Here is a 21,248-nt window from a genome sequence, read left to right on the forward strand (position 1 = left end):
TATATATAATGAAACAGAGGCAAGAGGAGGGCTAGTATATAGATTTGAGAATGTTTGGCACTCTGACGCCCTTCAGTCATATCGCTGGTCTAATTCCATAGAGTTCTAACTCCCAATTTGCAAAATTTTTATGGGGAACTTGGAATGTTTGAAGCTAGTACAGTCAAACGTATCTGCTTCATCTGGAAAATTTTAAATATGCTCCCCTTCCTTGACAAAAAAGGTTTTTAATGCCAATTTACATTACATTAGGCTTACATTGTTCAGAGTAATTCCCAATGTTAACATAGTAGTTTCCTTGGAGTTAGAACATTGTTCTAACCGCATGAGTTGTTAAAGACCAAAAACTGCGTTCTAACTCCCGGTCTTAGCTTACTATTTCATATAACTTCAATAAAGACATTCCTTTCAGTTCTGAAAGAGAATACAATTACTTTTACATGCAAAGACTGTTTATACACGACTTATACATTGTTTCACGAGGATTGCAAGCAAGGTTAACTGAAATTTAACCTAACTGCAACCAGTGTTCACTTCAGAAGAGCCTCCCAACATGCCCTGTGCTCGCTTGAAAAATGTTTGGAAAGTTTCTTAAGGTCTCATACTTTTAGCTTAACGACTTTGGGCTTGTTAGGCCTCATGTCCACGGGGAAAATCAGGCCCGCTACAGATTCTCCATGGAAAATCCGTAGAGGGGCCCTCCTGTCCCGCGGACATGAGGCATTAAAATAAGAATAAACTCACCTGCTGCGGACAGTGCAGGTCTTCCCTTCTTCGCGGGCGGATCTTCTTTCTTCGGCCCGGCGGATGTGCCCATGCGCAAAGAAGGGAAGAACCGTATCGTCCGGAGCAGGTGAGTTTTAATTCTGGTACGGGTCTCCCGCAGATCCGGACGGCTTCCGTGGGCTTCAATAGAAGCCTGCGGGAGCCGTCCCCGCGGGAGACCCGCACTAAAATGGAGCATGTCCGGATTTTTTCATGGACGCGGATCCGCGCCTGACGGGAAAAATGACATCTGCGGGTATTTAACTACCTGCGGGTGTCTAATGCATCCCTATGGGGCACGGATCCGCGTGCAGGAAAAACGCTCCGGATTTTAATTCTTAATTTCCCCGTGGACATGAGGCCTTAGTGTTCAAATTTTAAACTGGAAGAACATTTCTGTCACTCCACATCTAGTTTTTATTCTTTTCACAGCTGACAAAATGCAAGCCGGCTATTGGTCAGAGGAGTTAGAACACTATAGATTGGACAATAGGGTATCCTGTGGAGTTAGAACAAAATGGAATTATTGATATCCCTCATGTAGACATATTATCTAAGCTTATGCAATGCTGTCTCCTCATAAACAAGGACAGTTAGAACATAGATGTCTACTTAAAATAAAATCGTCCAAAAGTGGAGTTTGAGCAGTATGGAACTGCTTGTATGCGGTCCCTTTACAAGGAATGACTGTTACAGAGGAACAGGAGGAATAGCTAAAAGTCACACAGAGAATAGCACAAAAGAACCAGAAGTGAAAGTCCAAAGATACTCTCTAAAGATGGCCACAGCATGGCAAGACAACAAAGCTTCCTACGGTGAAACCGACCAGGATGCTGAGAGTATTTGCAGTATCCCAGGGCTGGTTAAAAAAACCACCAAAACATCTGATAGGCTGGTTGGGATAACAGATAGTCCAGACAGCTTATCAAAAATTTAGAAGAAGCTCCTCCCACAGAGACAGAATGACACTGCGTGTGCACCGCCAGGCGCATCACATGGTCTGGTGCTGACACTGTGACATCACGCCAAAACTTGGAAGTAGATGACACCTAAAGCAATGTGATACATTGCGTCATCTGCTCATGGGTGGAGTCTGGTAACCTAGCTCAGCTCCACAGACGTAAATGAGGCCGAGTCACCAATAGCATACACAACCTGTGGACAAGTACGGTGCTGTTTTTGAAAGGATACAGCCATATTTTTTTCCTGTAAAATCCCCTTAATTCATAGCTTCCTGTAAACGGACTAATGCCATGCATAAGTACACAAGACTTCTACACAAGTCTAGGGTGAAGAACATACTTCATACAGTCTTATAATCAAGGTAAACTCAGGACACACAAGCAGGAATCCTCCACAGAAAATTATGGCTCTAATTCCAAATTCTTGTGAATTTTGATATTTTCAACCTGAAGAAGATATATGTATATGGGGTTCTTGGAAGCAGACTACTAGCTATATTTGGCCTTGTCTTCACATTCTTATTTACTGGTCCCTTCAACAAAGGTAACTAGATCCTTTTTTGTTGAGGCTTTTTCATGACGTATTATATATTATAACATGTCATGAAAATATATATATTAGAAATATATACATTTTTTAAGTTTATTATTTCCCTATACACCCAATTCTGACAACCAGACCACATCTGGCCACTAGTTAACAATCCTATTACAGCAGTGGTGAGAGTCACAAGTATCATTCGCAATCACAATAGATTTCCATAGGGAGATAATTACCGTATTGCCTTTTTTGTTATCTTGGAATTCGCCTGTAAGTATCTTAGTCTGATGAAGAGTTAACTAAAGGACAAAAATTATGACGCCATAGACAAATTAACGCCATTAAGCGAGTTAAATCCGTATCAGATTGTCTTGTGCTCTTTGGGCAACATTCAGTAACATGCTTATTCCTTCATCTCAGCACTTTCTTAGAAAACAGATTAAGTGGCTCCAGATGTGATTCGTCCCATAGCGCTAGTCCCTCAGGTTATCTCATTAATATCCTTGTATCCTTCAGCCACTAGCTTCTTAAAGGGAATCTGTCATATTCCTTTACATGGCTTATGGCTGACGATTGTCATGATTTGTACTAGTTTATATACAGTTCTCGACGTGAAAATGGGAAGAACTTTTCTGTATCCTCATTGGCTGGGCAATGTAGACATTGTATGCAAATTAGGATAAAGCTAATGATACTGCAGCTGTGCCAGAAGTCTCCAGATGCATGCGCAGGTGCAGTGTGACATTACGGCATTAGCCCCGGACCACACGAGGAGCCTGCTGGTACATGCAATTTGTTTTTGGCGTCAGACACTGAAGGGATAACATCGCCCTTCTGTGTTACCCTGATAAGCTGGCGAATGACAGCCCAGCCTATCAGGGTCTGTTAGGAGGTTCCTAATCTGGCTCCTCCTGTCAGAGGACACTGGTTATACTAGTGTAGTTGGATGGTAAGAACTCTATTTTCCCCTTCTTCTGATTTCCTACTTTTGAGAAATGACTACAGAGAGATACAATGTGTTGTGCACAACATTCTCAGACCTACGCCCTACCCATTAATACTGTAAAGCAACTGTATAAAAAGACTCCAAGTAAGCCAAGTTGCCTCAGCAGACCTAGTTTCTTAAGGCTTTTGATAAGCCTCATTTCTAGGCCTGGAATTTTATGGAATGGCGGGTAGATTGGTAGGTGATCAGCCATTCCGCCTGTTCCAGCATGGGCTCCCTGGTCATCCTCATTAAGCTCAGATGAAAGTACTAGGCTAATTAATGGGGCAGAAAAACTCACAGTTTGTGTGACAGTCTGTTGATCAGCATGCTCTATATGCTCACAGTCTACACTATAAAGTTTGGATCAAAAGAAAGTCAACTTTAGACTTTTAAACCCATGAAGCATCATTGCTGATGCCTCCCCCACAGGCACAGACCCTGACAATATATAGAAGTCCTTAACATGCCCTTCAATCGTGATTAGTGCACATGAAGACTGATCTCAAGAAGAAATGACAGTGCAGCCATATATCCACGAGGCAAAGTGGTACTAAAGCAATGAAAGCCACAGTGTCTATATTTAAAGGGGTTGTCCCGAGGCATACATCAAAATTTTACATTAGCCCATTCCCCCTGTCACCCCCGCTGGCATAAAATAGCAATTTAAAGCGGTTTTTAAACCGCTTGCTACTCACTGATCTGACGAAATATGCAGTTATAAAAAATCTCCCTAAGATGGCCGCCGGTCCTTTCCCAGGGATGCACTGCGGTTTTCTCCCATGGTGCACCGCGGGTCTTCTCCCATGGTGCACCATGGGCTCTGTGCGGTCCATTGCCGATTCCAGCCTCCTGATTGGCTGGAATCGGCACACATGACGGGGCGGGGCTACGATGACGACGCGGTGACCAGCTCTCCGGCACGAGCGGCCCCATTCACCAGGCAGAAGACCGCACAGCGCAAGCGCGTCTAAAAAAGCAAGAAGCCAGCGAAATTAGATGGAGCCATGGAGACGGGGACGCTAGCAACGGAGCAGGTAAGTGAATAACTTCTGTATGGGTCATATTTAATGCACGATGTATATTACAAAGTGCATTAATATGGCCATACAGAAGTGTATAACCCCACTTGCTTTCGCGAGACAACCCCTTTAAGTGCCAGCCATACAGTAGTTCCAGAGATGTTATAACGCCATTGGTAATCCAGTGATGGCAGCACAGGTCGCTTATTCTCCTTGCTGCCTGCACAGTAGGCAGTGCGTATTTGCATCTATGTGCAGATTCGCATATTGTCATCACTGAACCCCCAATGTCCTCATGAGTAAATATGGGAAACTAGCAGACTTTTCCAGCAGGTTTCCCTTTTTCCAAGAGGTCACCTGGACATACCGTAGTAGTGAGTAGGTATGTACAATACACTGTAACTGCCCTACAAAAGATATGGAAAAGCAAGGATATTAGCATTGCAACAAAAACCAGACTGGTCAATGCACTCGTCTTTCACATAACGATGTATGGTTACCTTGGAATGCCACAACGAACATGGTAGTGTTAGATCGGGTCAAACCAAAAATATCACTAGTGGGCAAAATCATCAAACAGCGACTTTTTTTTTTGGCCACATGATGTGTGCTAACTCACTGGAAACAGTACTGATGCTTGGCAAAGTCAGTGAAAAGAGAAAATCAGGACGAGAAAGAACAAGATGGCTAGACACAATCAAGGCCACAGCCAACATGTCAATCGCGGAACTGAAAGAAGCGGTGAAAGACAGAAATGCGTGGAGAACATTGATCCATAGAATGTCCGAAGGTCAGATGCGACTGAACCGATAATCATGATCAGCCCTGCACAAAGCAGCTGTAGGCCAGTTTCACATGAGCGTAATGTAACACATCCATAATACAGATCGGTAATACGGAGACAAGTTACAGATGACACTGCAACCATATGTCATGAGTATTTTTTATCATTGTTTGACCCGTATTTACTAAATTAATTTGCTTTATTCTCTCCTAGGTAAATACGGATCTGTATTTGCCCAATAGAAAATGACACCAATAACTGTGAATAAGCAGGTAAGAACTGACAAAAGTAGCGCATGCTGTGTTTTACAGCATTGCCACGACAAATATACGTAAATTTACATTAGCTCAATACTGTTCACATCATTTCTCTCCCCATCATATTAGATAAGTAATTACCATTTACATTACTTTACAGAATAAATATGAAGTAAATTAATACAATCCTGCATTAGTCACCTGTGGAACAATAGTTTATAGACTCAGCCATGTTCCGCTATACAGCAAATAATGAACTAAATATTAATAGGAAATATTTGATTTGGGATATTTTATTATTCACCACAAGAACAGAAAGCAGAACTTGTCGTGAAATACATATATCTATATTTAATCCTAATTTAGGCTTTTTTAGATCAACTGTATACTAATAAATAAAATGTGACAACTTCGTATCACGCTATATATCTAGATTATACTTTACTATATAATAACATTTATATACTTTGTTTTTTAGAATCTTTAATTGTTCTAAATAGAAAAGATACTTTATACTGGAGATACATGGCAGCTGCGGTCTGATTGTTTGGCATCGTAGCAAGTGACACTGCTTTAGAACTTCAATATTATTTTGGATTGTCCGGTCTGCTAACTTCTGCTCAAGTTGTAACACGACCATGATCTCAACTTCTACAGGCCGTGACATCTTTATATGTCCTTCAGCAAAGGTCAGCCCAATGGAAAAGAACACCAGTTGACAACCATGTCGATGGGTGTTCATGGATTCCACAGGCTGAGAATGGCAGCTGTGAGTAGTGCCGTGTGCTTTGAGCTGTTAGTATGACCATTCATCTCCACAAGACGGCTGGACACACCGGGTGATGTGCTGACGATCAGCGATCATTTTTAAGCTTGTTGGAAATCAACTGATGAACAGGTGATCACTTGATCATTGGCTGATTGTTGGCCCTCTTGGACATCCCAATTGTTCGCCAAATAAATAGTCGGAGGATTGTTCATGCCATATTAAAGGGCGTTAAGAAAACTGAGAGGGCTGACCCAACAGATTATTTTGGTCACACAATTGGCAACTGTGCCATACAATTGAAAAAAGCAAAAAACAAGCAGGTGGGCACCATCAAGGGAACTAAAGAAAGGTGCAACTTCTGTGTTAATTCATTCTTTTTCTCCCAAGGAACTATCTCCTGTGGAAGTCAACTTAGTGGCAGCGTGCACATACATGACTGCCGCTCTATTCATCTGGGGGTTACATGGGACCCCGTTCTCATAATCGGATGGAGTCCCAGTAGTTGAGTCCCTAATCTCTTACCTGTGGATAGGGCAGAAGTGATAAACTTGGCACAACCCTTTAAATGAAGAACCGTGCACAAAAGGTTTACACTATGATAAAACATATCAGCCTTTGAGTCACTGAGAAAGAACGGTTGGGTGTACACAAAGTGTTTAAATAATTACCAAATCATCAATCCTATCTTATCACTATGATTTATAGTAATGATCAGTTTCCTAGTCATTCAAGCATATCATGTGCACAGAAACCAGCGAGGCCATATTTTACCACCTAATTACCAATCTGTAGATATACCGTAGCTATATATATAATAACACTGCAATGTTCCACCTCAAATAACATCCTTCACACACTGGGAGTTGTAGTTTTACATCAGCTGGAGAGTTGACCACTGCATTATAACATAGATCGTAGTTAAAAATAAGGAAAATAGTAATAATAGATGGAAGAAAATGTAAAAATAATTTTTAAAAAAACCTTTTTTTCTTTTTTTTTATGCACCAAGTGCTTTAGAAATTGTAACGCAAAATAGGAATTTCTTTGTTGAATTTACGTAAGAATCATACTCCCCCTAGAGGATTTTTAGATGTACTACATTAGTTGCTTGACTTGCACTATCATGAACTCCTCAGCCTATCCTGGTTATGTATCTCCCATAATTACAAATGGAGAAGCCTGCAGTTGGTCTCATACAGTCAAATACCGACTGAATGAAGAGTAATCCAACAAGAGTAGGGTTGTGTGGATGAAATAAGAAGGAAGGGTGGTATTCATCACTCATACTACTAGAAGATCTAGATCAGAATTTCTCTTCCCCAGTCCTCAAGTAACCTCCAAAAAGTCATACAATAGATAGAACATCTTACTGCTCATCAATGAAGAACAGATCTGGCCAAAAACCACAATATTTCTACTGCACCACTACCATTAGCTATGGATTTGCCTTTCCCCATTTTATAAGTAGTATTAAATGTGCAACTACATGCCTCAAGCCTCATCCATATATCTCTCCTTAGTGACTACATCAATATTTGACAAAATATCCACTGTGTGTGGGCTGCAAGTAGACTTTATATGCAATGGTTGTAGGTCTAGAGAAGTAATCTCTACTCTCTAAGATACCCAATGCCAACTTTACTCTGCCACCCTTCTCATTTCTTCCATCAAACCCCATATATCTCCGTCTCTTTCCTCCCCCCTATGCCGACTTCCATGCAGTCATGCAGGTACTAAGCCACAACCACTATGGACGAGATTGGACAACTAATAACTAAAAATAAGGAATTTCAATTTAGTGATTTTCCAGCCCTATTACTATTGGTTTCCTACAATGGTGTCATCAATGTACGATTATATGGTAGCTCTTTTCAATCAGACCTAGTTGTTTTACTGGATACATATGTAAGTAAATGAGAAGTCAAACCTACGTAACTGCGCGAATTTCCAAGCCACGTTGATTATAAAATAAATAGTATAATTATGGCTGCAAAGATGCCTGAGATAGCTTCTATAAGAAACCTGGTTATTAGAGAATAACGTAATACGCCGGTCTTAGTGTTAGTGGATACATGGGTTTAGCAAGCACAGGCTTATTCTGGTACATATGAAAGGTTTTGCTATCAGATTAGTCAAGCTTTCATCTCCATAATAAACCAATGAATGCAGACATGGCTTACATGTGAGTCTTTGGCCTTCGTGTCACTTGATATTCATGAGAACTATGGCTACATGGGCTAGACATACTGTTGTACCCCTGACATACAGTGGTCGGTGTTACAGTGTTCCAGGGCAGCTAGAAATACTGTAAATAAAGCAACATTGGCAGACATTGGCATGTTAGAAGATGATGAGAGAACTGGCTGGCTCCTGGTGGAACAGTCTTGCCTCGTGCTTCCAGGAGAAGAATGTGAAGAAGTTGATAACATTGCAGATGGCAGTTCTGTTAAGCGGGTGGCATAGGCTAGAAAAGCAGTGCCTTCTTCTTCATGTCATTCCTCTTCCATAACGCCAAGCGATCAAACTCCTCGATGGTCATCTCAAAGATGCGCTGGAACTCCTCTGCCGACAGGTGTCTCTTTATTGTGTTCATGAAACAGAAGAAACAAAGAAAAAGTCTGGTTAGGCCTACATGTTATCACCTCCATCTAGTGAAAGTCAATAGATAAGGGGTTTGGTCTGCAAAACATATTTTCAAATTCTGATATTAGGGAATTCTAAATTAATGGGGGAGCGTCCCCCGTTCAGGACGCTCAGAGCCACCAGAAAAAAATACCATACTTTGGAGAAACAGCAATGTCCATGCATTTCACAGACAGCCGAGTGATTTCAGTAGTAAAATGGACAACCCCTTTCAGGATGTGGGGCTTGGAGTGATCAGCTGATCACCCCGAATTCTGCTCTCAGCACTTCCAGCAAAAAACTCATTTGGCCAAGAAAAGCCAAGTCCAGGCTGACGTTTTACCTTATCAGTGTACAGTAGGGTTTGCTGCCTGCTATGGGTCAGGAAAGGTACCGAGCACCTAGAATACAGCAAAAACCCTGAAAAACACTCTGTCTGTACATGGTCTACCTTTTCCTTCTGGAGAAGACTATGGCTTTGGCTTATATTCCCAGTCATCGATTTAAGGGTTGTTAGAAGGTATAACATTGACTTATAGAGAAGCTGCCTTCCAATAGGTGGCGCTGTAGAGGCATTGTACCAAGTCCTATTTGCATAACAAATTTCCCTGAGGAGCATACATTGCCCTATAAGTCTTCCCACATCTTCTCGGAGCGCTCCACAAGAAGAAAAAATACCCTTCCAAACACAGTGACAGATCATGAAAGGAGCTGTCAGCAAGTAATGTGGCATGGCTTTCATGGGGACATTGTGACTAGTACCGTATTAGTACACCAGTGGGCACTGTGACTGGTATTAGTTGGGCGCAATATGACTGTGAAAAGTAATCTTTGAGGGCATTATTGTTGGCATTAATGGGTGCACTATGGCAGAAATTCATGGGTTACACTAAGGCGTTGATAAACGAACTCAACAAGTATGGAGCCACAAATACATTCACATGCAGGAATTCTATCACCCTTTTTTATATTTTTTTTTCTATAAAGTTATGTTCTATCCTGCCCCCTAATGTGCAAAGTATTTAAACAGAATGACAGTGTGTTAAACCGAAGCTCAGCTTTGAAGCCCCTATCAGCATATTAGGGAATTGCATTATGAGCTATTCCCTGGTATGGCATCACTATAAAATCACTCGCAGTCTGGAGCATTTCCATTATTAGGGCAGCGCAGAGCTCGCTCAATGTCCACGGTATCTTATACAATACGGACCTAACAGATAACCTATATGATGACTGCTGCTCATCACTCAGGGCACACAACTGTAATAATGTAGGTTGGGTTTTGGGTATTAAGTCCAGAAATTGTGTGGGTGGATTTGGATGCTCATTACTGGCAGCATAACCCAGAACAAGTATTGTATGGAAAACTCACTGAACATGTATAACGTATTACTATGTGGGGAATGCTGCTGCGGTGAGATCATACTTGCAAAAGTAACCACATCGTATGGTCTTTATTTCCTTTAAAACAAAAGTTTGGCAAATATTCCTTGTATCCCATGAAACGAGGAGAGCTTAGGTCAATTCTGAAGAACAGGATTTAATTGGTCATTAGGACTTTAGGTAAATACTGAGGTACATGGAGCAATCACTCTCCTCACGGTATCATGAGAGCTGCAAAGTTAACAGTTGAAGAGCGGTGATTAAAAGTGATAGAACCCAGGGAAGCGTCTTGGCCATCTTCAGGAGGACATGCCTGTCTCAGTAGCTTCTTGCATCTTACTTTATAAAGTGATTATTTTAAATTGCAAGAATCGTCTGGCTGTCGAGATGTTTGCAAAAGATCTGAGACCTCCAATGTGAATTAGATTTTTTTTTACCACAAACAAAGCAATTTCTAGGGTACAATTGTGCTAGTCATGCAGAACAAAAGAATACATTGGTATTGTACAAATCTCAGTGTCAGGGCTCGCTGACCACAGCACATCAGGACCAGGGTGATGTCATGGCGTCAGCCCTGCCCCTATGTTCAGTGTCTTTCCAGATTTGGATGCTGACATGAGCACTTCTCTGCTGGTGTGAAGAGGGATGGGTTGGCTGGGAGGTGTATCCTAGCTGGCCAATCAGTGCTTATCTGTACACATTTATTCCAGCTCCTCCTCATTAAGGACGCTGGTTATACTTCTAGTTGGCAGCTCCTGTCCTGTTCCGCTATCAGTTAAGTCTCTTTGGTGGTAAGGATATTTGGGCGTTATAATATCTATCTCTTGACTTATTTTTATTTCTGCATTGGCATTTCATCTGGTTCACTGCATGCTTGTTTAACATCTATTCCGCATATAGTGCCATTTACTGTAGCAAACTTTATCTCTGTTTCCAACTGGGGAGAGTCAGGGTCACCACAGATACTAACATGGGGTTGCCCTCATCAGGGCCAGTGCTCCGCTTTTAGGTAGGGTCTTATTGCATTTGTAAATTTTGGAAACAGGAAATCTCACCCTAATTTTTGGTTTTGTTATAAATATTTTGTTTTCTGTGTTAGTATATTGTGTGTATATCTTTCCTTTTAGGACAGCAAATTAGTCCAATCTGGACAAGGTGTTTTTGCATCCAGATTGTACATAACACTCAGGAATTAATCTACAAATCCATCTGTTTATAGTAATAAAATGTTTGTGTTCCCCTCTCATTCACCAGTAGCCAAGAGCCACTGCTAAAGGCAACATTTTGCCATACCCTTATATACAATGTATCAAAGCAAGAGTGCACAACGTTTTCTGGTCTGAGGGACACATTCCAGATTGTACTACTTCCAAAGCCTGCAAGAAGTAAAACTGATACAGCACAGTGTCTAAGGGGGCAAAGCATGACACAGGGGGTACTGCTGCATAATTGTCTGCTTGCACGGACAATTCCAGTGAGTCGCTGCCAGTCACTATCATTAAGTACCTGTGGGCGGCCACAACACTGTCCACTGTAATGTATTCCTGGTACACATGTGACACTGTAGATCGAGGAATATTAAATGCCCGCACAACTTCAGAAATTACAAGTCCCATCCGCCTGGCATCCACCATCATGCTTCGTTCGAACTCTGATAATTCACACCACCTTGCTATGAGCAGTGTTCAACATCATTCACATCGTTCCCAAGCCATCACCTGAGGTAAAGCTACTTAATAATCAATTTATATACTGTTATCCCATGATTTTTGGCATGTCAGGTTTTTTTTCTATATATAAAGCCACACAGTATATTAATAGGGAAAAGGTCTACCATTGATATGGCATATGTTAATTGCCAATGACAGGTTACAATTTCAGTAAGGGTATGTAATGTCTAATTCAGATGACTATATACATAAAATTACCATTTATAAGAGTATCAAGGTCACATGCAGCCGCTTCAATGTGGCCACTGCCAAAACAAACTTTTCCTTAAGGCCCCGATAACAGCAGCATGGTCTCCCACTATGGTGCGTACACCCTTGGCATCTAGCGATATATCACAGATGGAGGCCTTAGGCTTCCGCAGGTGTACTATATTATATCCCGCACGGTCCCAGCTTTCCACAGTCCCTCTGCTGATCCCGTTATAGCCCATCTCTGGACTGCATATTGATTCAGGTGTTCAGCATTATGAAGTGCCTCACACCAAATACCCTGCATTAACGTTCCCGTCACACATGACGGTCGTATTTATTATTTATCCCCCTGAACTCCGGGACATCCCTGAGTCTTTGATCTCTTCTTAACAGCATAAGCCAAGGCCACACCTGCTCTAAGACAAGTAGATCCAAACCCGCACTGAATAAACATCAACACAGCGAAGGATTCTTAAGTAGCTACACGTCTTATTAAGAAGAGGAGCCAAGGGGTCTCTTATCTGTCCAAAACAAACCAAATGTCCCCAAACAAAAATTCAGATTAAAATGGCGCTTTTAACCTAAGTGGACGGCTGCCGTCAAAAGGTCCCCCTGTTATCGTATAATGAGATATATCCATTCATGAACTCCAGATGTACAAGCTTTTCGCACATTCTCTGTACTGGTGAGATGTCTTCTTTTTTTTTTATAATCCTGGCTTAAATAAAGAAATGAGGCTGCAAAAGCAAAATCGCTTGCTGAGTAATCAGGAGAGGAACACATTGAAGTATTTAGGGGAAGAAGTACCAATCTGAATAAACAAGGTTCTTTGTGAGTGATGTCCAAAATCCTCAGTGGTTCCTTGGCACGCTGGGGATATTATGCAGAGGACAAAAGGGGAAAATAGGATTTTTCAGGTTTTGTGCGCGTCACTAAGGCCTCCAAATTCTGTAATAGCATGGTGAACCTGAGGATGCTTGTAAAGAGAATTTACTCTCTAAATGAAACCTCCTAGTGATTATAAGGCCCAATGACCATGAGCGGATCAGATTCCGCATGCGAGAGCCCGCAGCGGAATCCGACCCTGTCTGCTGCCGAGGACAGTGCTTACCTTTCCAGGTCTTCTGCATGCCTGTTCTGGTCTTCTAATTTTCTTCACTGCGAATATGTGCGGAAGCGCCGTCCGGCGCGCCGCTGCACAAGCACAGTGGAGTTTTTCTTTTAAACCTCCTGCTTTCCCGCGGAACGGATGGTTTCCATTTACTTCAATGGAAGTCATCCGTATGGGAACCGCACTGAAATGGAGCATGCTGTGATTTGTTTTCTGCACCAAAAGGCCCGGAAAACAAATCTGCATGCTGTAATTCATGTGCGGACACCCCATGCTTCCCTATGAGCGGCATGATTTGCGGATTTTCCACGCGGGTGACATGCGCAGATTCCACAAATCAGATCTGCCCGTGGACATTGGGCTATACTCTGGCAGCAGGGAAAGTATATTACTGTTTTGCCTATGCACAGCTGGGTCAATAGTGAAAGGAAAGCAGTTTGTAACCCTCACGCTTTTGGGTCAGTAGAGGTGTACATTTTGGAGTTAAAGCATGAAGACCTTCATCATTTAGTATGCACCTTACTATACAAATGGAAACCCCAGTGCCTGTAGCCACTCAAAATAGCTGCAGGTCTTTTGCAGTCACTTGAGAGTTTTTGACCACCTGCCTCCTCAGGAATCTGGTGGCAACCAGTGATAGCTGCTTCTTCCTGCCATGTGCAGGTAGTATTGTCAGTTTTCCTCTAAATTTAAACTTGTTAACTATGCTTCCAACTGTATCTTTAGGAACATTCAGTGCCTTTGCTAGATTTTTGTATCTCGTTCCTTATTTGTGCCAGGCAATGATCTCTTCTTTTAACTTTCAGGACCACTCTTTTGACTTAGCCATATTTTAACATGCAATCAAACGTCATAGTCAATAAAGCCCTAGCAGTCCAGGAATTTGATATATTTTATCTCAAGGACATCTGATGCAACTAATGAGGCCCTTGATTACTTGCATCGGGTGTGCTTGAGACAACACCTGATTTGCAAATGTGTGCTCTTATGAGAGATTCTATTAAGGAGGTTGAATAGTTCTGAGACTGCAGTAGTTATTAAATGTAATAATAATAATAATCTTTATTTGTATAGCGCCCACTTATTCCGCAGCGCTTGTGGCATTTTGTGTTAACTATGGATAAACCACTTGTTATATTGGTTTTGTTGAGCTATTTAAATTGTTCTTGTTTGATTGTTTTTCTGCAAACAGCTAAAAGTTTGTAAATTTGGCAAATAAACGTAATTAGCAATGGGGGTTGAATCATTTGCTTCTTTTGGCTGGATTTACATGAGACGGAATTGCCAGCGGAATGTCCACAGTGAACATCCTGCTGCAGATCAGCCCTAAAATGCCTGCCTCCAAACCCGCACCATTTGGTGCAGGTTTTGAAGCGGGTTTCATCGCGAATTTCTGTGCGGAATTTACTCCCTCATTGAGAGGGGGTGAGTTATGCAGCGGAGACGACGATAGAATTGATAGAAATTTTGCGGGTAATTCCACCCCGTGTGAACCAGCCGTTGCCTTCCCGCTGCTTGATTCCTTTCATTCCTAAGTTTAAATGTGTGAAATAAAGTGTCAAGGTGTAAAAAATGAGAAAAACTAAATTACAAAAGGTTATATTTCAACATTTCAATTTCTTAATGAGTTAATTTTTAAAAATTAAATTGAAAAAGGTCTCCCTTTGAACTTCTGATGCGTGTTCTATTGTAAATAAGATGTGGCTATATGAGATTTCCAAATCATTGTAAACTTTCTTTCTTTACATTTTACACAGCGTCCCAACTTTTTGGGAATTCGGGCTGTGTAGATAGATTAGATAGAGAGAAATAGAGTGAAAGTGAATAAAAAAAATGCATACAATATGTGAGCGGTCAGGAAAAAGACTCACAAGGCTAAACCAAGTGCAGAGGGGTAAACAATTTAAAATCATTAAAGGGTTAATAGAAAATTTGAGAAATTTACAAAAACGTCAGAGATCTGGGTTGTCCTCTGGTTGAAAGTCTTGCAATACACTAATCATTTATTTCTAAAACATCCTAATCTACTTAAAGGGGTTGTTCGCCTACTGGAATCCCCATCCATCAGCTATTATCTGTAGGAAAACATGGCAGGAAGTATGGGGGTGGATGATCCTAGAGCAACAGAAAGTGTCTTGCACTACCATTACACAGGGTGCATCAGGTAGTCTGAAGAGCTGCGCCATCCTAGATGACAGAAAAGGGGCCAGAGTATTGGCAGGGCTGAGGCACAGTAAGTGAAAAGGGGGTTCCAAATACATTAACTATGCATTACTCAGCTAGTGTAAAACGGCTTATGTAAAACCAAAGAGGCGCTCTAAAGGGGTATTCCAGGTTTTTTGAACTGACGACCTATGCCCTGAATAGGTCATCAATAGTTGATGGACTGGGGTCCGCTGCTTGGAACCCCCATCCATCAACTGATCTTCTAGCTCCCTGCCAGTGCAGTGGGCTAGGGGTTGTCATCAGTGGTCAGAGGAGGAAGTCGGAGCACCAGCTTCACTCCTATTGAAATCAATGGGAGCACTATGCTGCTCTTAGACTTCCTGCTCAGGACCATTGTCGGGATGTCACATCCTGTCGTGAGCAGTAAGTGTAAGAGCAGCATAGCACGCCCATTGATTTAAATGGGAGTGAATCTGGTGCTCCCACTTCCTCCTCTGACCACTGATGATGGCATCTAGCCTTCTGCTAGTGCAGCAGGCCAGAGGATAAGTCGATGGATGGGGGTCTTGAATAGAGGACTGACATCCATCAACTACTGATGGAAAGGCCATCAATTAAAAAAGCAAGGAAAAGCCCTTTAAGTATTTGCAAAAATCCACAATCCTCTAGAGCTATAGTAATCCTACACCGAAAAACTCACACCCTATGCTCATAACATAGTGATATTACCACTTGCGTTGCCTGAGATTAGAAAAGTGATTGGTGAGTTGCACTACCAAGAACAGCCCATGAATAAGAGCGGCGCTGTTGCTGAAAAGAAAGGGTCACTAGTACCATGAACATGAGCACAAAGAACTGCTTTACCTCCAATCTGGTTCGGTCTACATCTTTGGGGAGCTTCACCCGCACTTGGTTTGTTACAATCAGCATTTCATAGGGATAGACCTAGGATGGAGAAACAGAGGAGAGAGCTCAGCCATGTGTTACCTGTGTCTTCAGACAACAAGAAATTTAGATACTGTACTTGAATCCATAAAGTCACATACAATGGTAAGACCATAAGAAAGGCATAGACAGTTTAACCTTATGCGAGAGAGGAGAATAGGTGGCATCCATTAGGTCTGGCCTCACGACTCTTACCTTGTACTCTGTGGAGAAAACACAGGAAACTTAATGGTGTTATAAACTCAGCTCTGTAATTGTATTCTAAGAAGTGGTAAAAATGGTGGACATCACTACTAGACTGGAAGTAATAGACGATCTTTCTAGAAACCAATAGATTGACCACCACAACTCCCACAAAGTCATCACCAAGACTGTGAAAATCTGCGTAGAAATAGTATCCTTCCCCGTTCTGGAATTGTTTCGCAATAAAGTGGATTTGCCAACCAGGACTCTTAGAAAGCTGAATGAGGAGCAATGAGGACAGCTATTTTCGTCACCATAATAGATGCCATTCAGCTTTCCTAGACACTGGTGTATCTTCCATTGAGGCAGACTATACAACTGCTATGTGTCTCGTGGAAGGAAGGGCATGATACTGAGCTATTTCTCCTTTACGACACAAAGTCCAAGCTTTTTCCTGCTCTTTGGAGCCGCTCACCGCATAGAGTTGTATACAGCTCCTGTTAAAGGGGCTTTACAGGAGAAAATTATTGCTGACCTAGCATAAGGATAAATCACCAATAGCAGATTATCGGGGGTTCGCCACTAGGAGTCCCCACCAATCAGCTGATTAGAAAGAGCTGCGGATGGCCAGAACTGTCAAATCACCATCCATAGTGCAGGGAACCAGTTTGGTTGTTCAGATCTCTCCTACTGAAGTGAAAGGGATCTTAACTAGAGATGAGCGAGCACCAAAATGCTCGGGTGCTCGTTACTCGAGTTGAACTTTCAGTGATGCTCGAGAGTTCGTTTCGAGTAACGAACCCCATTGAAGTCAATGGGCGACTCGAGCATTTTTGTATATCGCCGATGCTCGCTAAGGTTTCCATTTGTGAAAACCTGGGAAATTCAAGAAAGTGATGGGAACGACACAGCAACGGATAGGGCAGGCGAGGGGCTACATGTTGGGCTGCATCTCAAGTTCCCAGGTCCCACTATTAAGCCACAATAGTGGCAAGAGTGCCCCCCCCCCCCGCACTGTCAGCATAAAGATCGTTCTCCTTTGCCACAGCTGTTACAGCTGTGGCAGAGAAGAACGATGTTAGCCCATTGAATTCAATGGAGCCGGCAATACAGCTGGCTCCATTGAAAGCAATGGGCTACCGTCGATCGCGGGATGAATTGTCGGGAAGGGGTTAAATATATAAGCCCTTCCCTGCAATTCATCCAGAAATGTGTAAAAATAAAAAATATATATATACTCACCTGGTCCCGGCAGACGGAGTTCAGCGCGGCCAGCGGCAGTCCTCCTGAACTGCTCTGAACAGCTGTGAGTAGTATTCAGCAGCCGGGGATTTAAAATCCCCGCCTGCTGAATGAGCTGCCTCTAATTGGTCACAGCCTGACCAATCAGAGGCAGATTCCACTCACACACCCATTCATGAATTTATGAATGGGTGAGTGACTGCTGCCTCTCATCTGATTGGTCCCGCTGAGCCAATCAGAGGCAGCAGTCACACACCCATTCATAAATTCATGAATGGGTGTGTGAGTGGAATCTGCCTCTGATTGGTCAGGCTGTGACCAATTAGAGGCAGCTCATTCAGCAGGCGGGGATTTTAAATCCCCGGCTGCTGAATACTACTCACAGCTGTTCAGAGCAGTTCAGGAGGACTGCCGCTGGCCGCGCTGAACTCCGTCTGCCGGGACCAGGTGAGTATATATATATATTTTTTTACACATTTCTGGATGAATTGCAGGGAAGGGCTTATATATTTAACCCCTTCCCGACAATTCATCCCGCGATCGCCGGAAGCCCATTGCTTTTAATGGAGCCGGCTGTATTGCCGGCTCCATTGAATTCAATGGGCTAACATCGTTCTGCCGGGACAAGGTGAGTATATATATATTTTTTTTTTTTACACATTTCTGTATGAATTGCAAGGAAGGGCTTATATATTTAAGCCCTTCCCGACAATTCATCCCGCGCTCGCCGGCAGGCCATTGCTTTCAATGGAGCCGGCTGTATTGCCGGCTCCATTGAATTTAATGGTCAGTGCTCGTTTAATCGAGACGAGTACCGCGTGGTGCTCGTCTCGAGTAACGAGCATCTCGAGCACCCTAATACTCGAACGAGCATCAAGCTCGGACGAGTATGCTCGCTCATCTCTAATCTCAACGTCTGTGAGCGGAAATATCTGCAGCATAGTTCATATGGCAGAATGGTGCAGAATCCATGTCAGATTCCACACAGAAAATACACAGAGTAATAACATCATCGCGAAGGACTTTAGAGAAGTACTGAGCAGTGCAGGTATTATTAAATAACAGTAAATAACTCACCATTAACTCTAGCAGCATATCTGTATGTGAGTCTCTCTTCTTCCTCCTCCCCCCTCCCCTCTACTTTTTATAGACTTCTATGGACAGCATGAGTTATCCCTTTCCCTTACTTCCTGTTCTCCATCTGATTATCTCTGTTACTCAAGATGGGCATCACTTGACAGCAGATAGTGGACCGCAAATTAAAAGGAAGGGAGAACAAGAGTGGACAGCACTTTAGAGGGATTTTTCCCCACAAAAAGTCATTTTAGGGTAATAATGTAATTTGCACTTTTGCTAGTCATCATATAAGCAAAAGATGTTTAAAAAAGTCAGGGACCAATTAAAGTTTGCTGCAAATATATATTTTTTAATTTTATGGTAATTTCTAGTGATCCGTCCATGACTCATGATGTCAATACACATGCTACATTATCTCACACCTACGTTATTAACCTTTGTTATTATCTGTGCTCATGGTATAACCGAAACAATAGGCACATCGCCCACACAAGCAGGAGGACATTTTGCACAATATTTGTTGATGACAAATGCTAGTTTATGTTCCTTTCAGATGATATTTATGTTACTTAGTGAAAAGATGTTCTCATTCTGCACTGTATGCATATACAACAAGACATTATTACAGAGCTAAGAAGAACGTTAAGAGCTAAGGACATGTGGTAAGACAGAGGTTTGGTTGCCGTTTCAAGTACTTTTTCAGGTTGTACCTAAAGGGAATCTGTCAGCTTGAATATGCTGTCCAAACTATAGACAACATATTACAGAGCAGGAGGAGCTGAGAAGATTGATATACAGTTTTATGGTGAAAGATTCTGTATAACTTGCATTTTACACATTTAAACCTCTGCACCGTTTGAGCTTAGTGGTCCAGTGGGCGGTATCATCAGACAGCTGTCACTGATAGCTCCGCCCACTGGACCGCTAAACTCAGAATCTGCAGACGTTTAAATGAGTAAAATACAAGTTATACAGAATTTTCCCCCATAAAACTATATATCAATCTGCTCATCTCCTCTTGCTCTATAACATGATGGACTGCATGTTCAAGCTAACAGGTTCCCTTTAAGTCAAAGTTGTTGTCTGCTTTATGAAGACCACTTCATGTTAACAGTTTATTGAGTTCTGCAGTACACCCCATATATATATATATATATAAACACATATGTCAGGAATGTCTACATAGAAAGAATACATTCTGAATTGGGTAATCCTGTACCTTTCATGCCCCAGCTGGAATCATTCTCCAAATGGTACTGACCAAAGTTGGCAGCCTGCAGAAAGAAACAGAATATCTATAAAGATGGAAATTAATTGTAATATCATTTAATTCTAATGTACTGTAGGCCTAATGTCATTTATTGCCAATGAAGGCATAATGCTAAACTGAATATCGAGGGAACAGACTGGAGAAATGTTCCATTATGAACGACTGCTGATGGGAATGGTTCTCTCTAGTAATGGCTGTGCATCTGCATTTGTGATATGAATTATATGCTGCATTGTTCTTCTGCACATTATACAGTATAAATGTATTATCTATACATTATTTACAATGAAGGTTCACATCACAAGATGGCGCCTGCAACTTGTGTTACACACCACCATGTGGTGCCTCTCCGACAATCTGTGTCTGTACATTAGAGCCTATTGAGCTGTAGAACAACTTAGGGTTCCCCGATTCAACCTGTAAAAGCTGAAGCTGATATGTAGTCATAGCACGGTCACGGTCTACGTGGAAGAAGGAGGATGGAAAGGAATCATATGACTAGCGTAACCTGGCATAACGGTATGAACTGAACTGAAAAGATTGAATTAGCATTCTGCACTTACCCGATTTAGTCCGTTTTTACCATACCCAGGTAAGGATGCAGACTTGGAGTAAGGTAATCCTACATACCAAAACACAAAGAAACAAGTTATCGAGTCATGTAAAATGGATACATAACAACAGTCATGGTGTAATTGCCTATATTCTATGTGCATTGACAAATTAAAAAAAAAATCTAAAGAAAGCAGTCCAGACCAGTCTATATATTCCTAGATGGCATTTTAGAGTACTGTGCTAACACTGCTTGAAAAAGTGGTTCATGCTTTGTATTTAGTATGGAGATACTTCATCTTAACAGCGCACCATGTGGTTAGGCATGGTATTACAAGTAAAATATATACATTTATGAGTGTAACTAAAGGCTCAGGGGCCCGAGTGCAAAAGTTCAGCTGGGCTTACCCTTCCTCCATCTCTACCTGTACCACAATCTAAACCATCCTGCATACAGCTGCAAAACAGATTTACGTACATGAACTAGACCTTTGGCGTGAGCTTTCTAAAAATCACTAATTTCCTGGACTATGTGAAAATTTGTTTTAGCCCCTTAGTCCACTTTCACACAGCCAAAAAAAAAACGTGTGAAATTTTTGCGTTCCGAGACGCACAAATCTCACATGGATATAAACCATACTTTTGAATGGGGACATACACGAGTGATTTTTTTTCTTGCATCGTGGTGCA

The 21,248-nt window shown here is 42.0% G+C and overlaps 1 protein-coding gene across 1 annotated transcript in view; it reads right to left on the reverse strand.

Moving 5' to 3' along the window:
* Positions 1 to 5,380: 5,380 nt before the first annotated feature.
* ABLIM2 (actin binding LIM protein family member 2) overlaps positions 5,381 to 21,248 on the reverse strand; it is a 106,650-nt gene continuing 90,782 nt past the window's right edge. Inside the window, exons 17-21 of the mRNA XM_066573331.1 lie at positions 20,570 to 20,628; positions 19,956 to 20,010; positions 16,430 to 16,437; positions 16,154 to 16,234; positions 5,381 to 8,663 (exon numbers count right to left, since the gene is read on the reverse strand). Of these exons, the coding sequence (XP_066429428.1) occupies positions 8,550 to 8,663; positions 16,154 to 16,234; positions 16,430 to 16,437; positions 19,956 to 20,010; positions 20,570 to 20,628 (317 nt within the window). The 3' untranslated portion in view covers positions 5,381 to 8,549. The remainder of the gene's footprint in view (positions 8,664 to 16,153; positions 16,235 to 16,429; positions 16,438 to 19,955; positions 20,011 to 20,569; positions 20,629 to 21,248) is intronic.

The sequence above is a fragment of the Eleutherodactylus coqui genome, chromosome 7, assembly GCF_035609145.1.
Source record: "Eleutherodactylus coqui strain aEleCoq1 chromosome 7, aEleCoq1.hap1, whole genome shotgun sequence".
Lineage (NCBI taxonomy): Eukaryota > Metazoa > Chordata > Amphibia > Anura > Eleutherodactylidae > Eleutherodactylus > Eleutherodactylus coqui.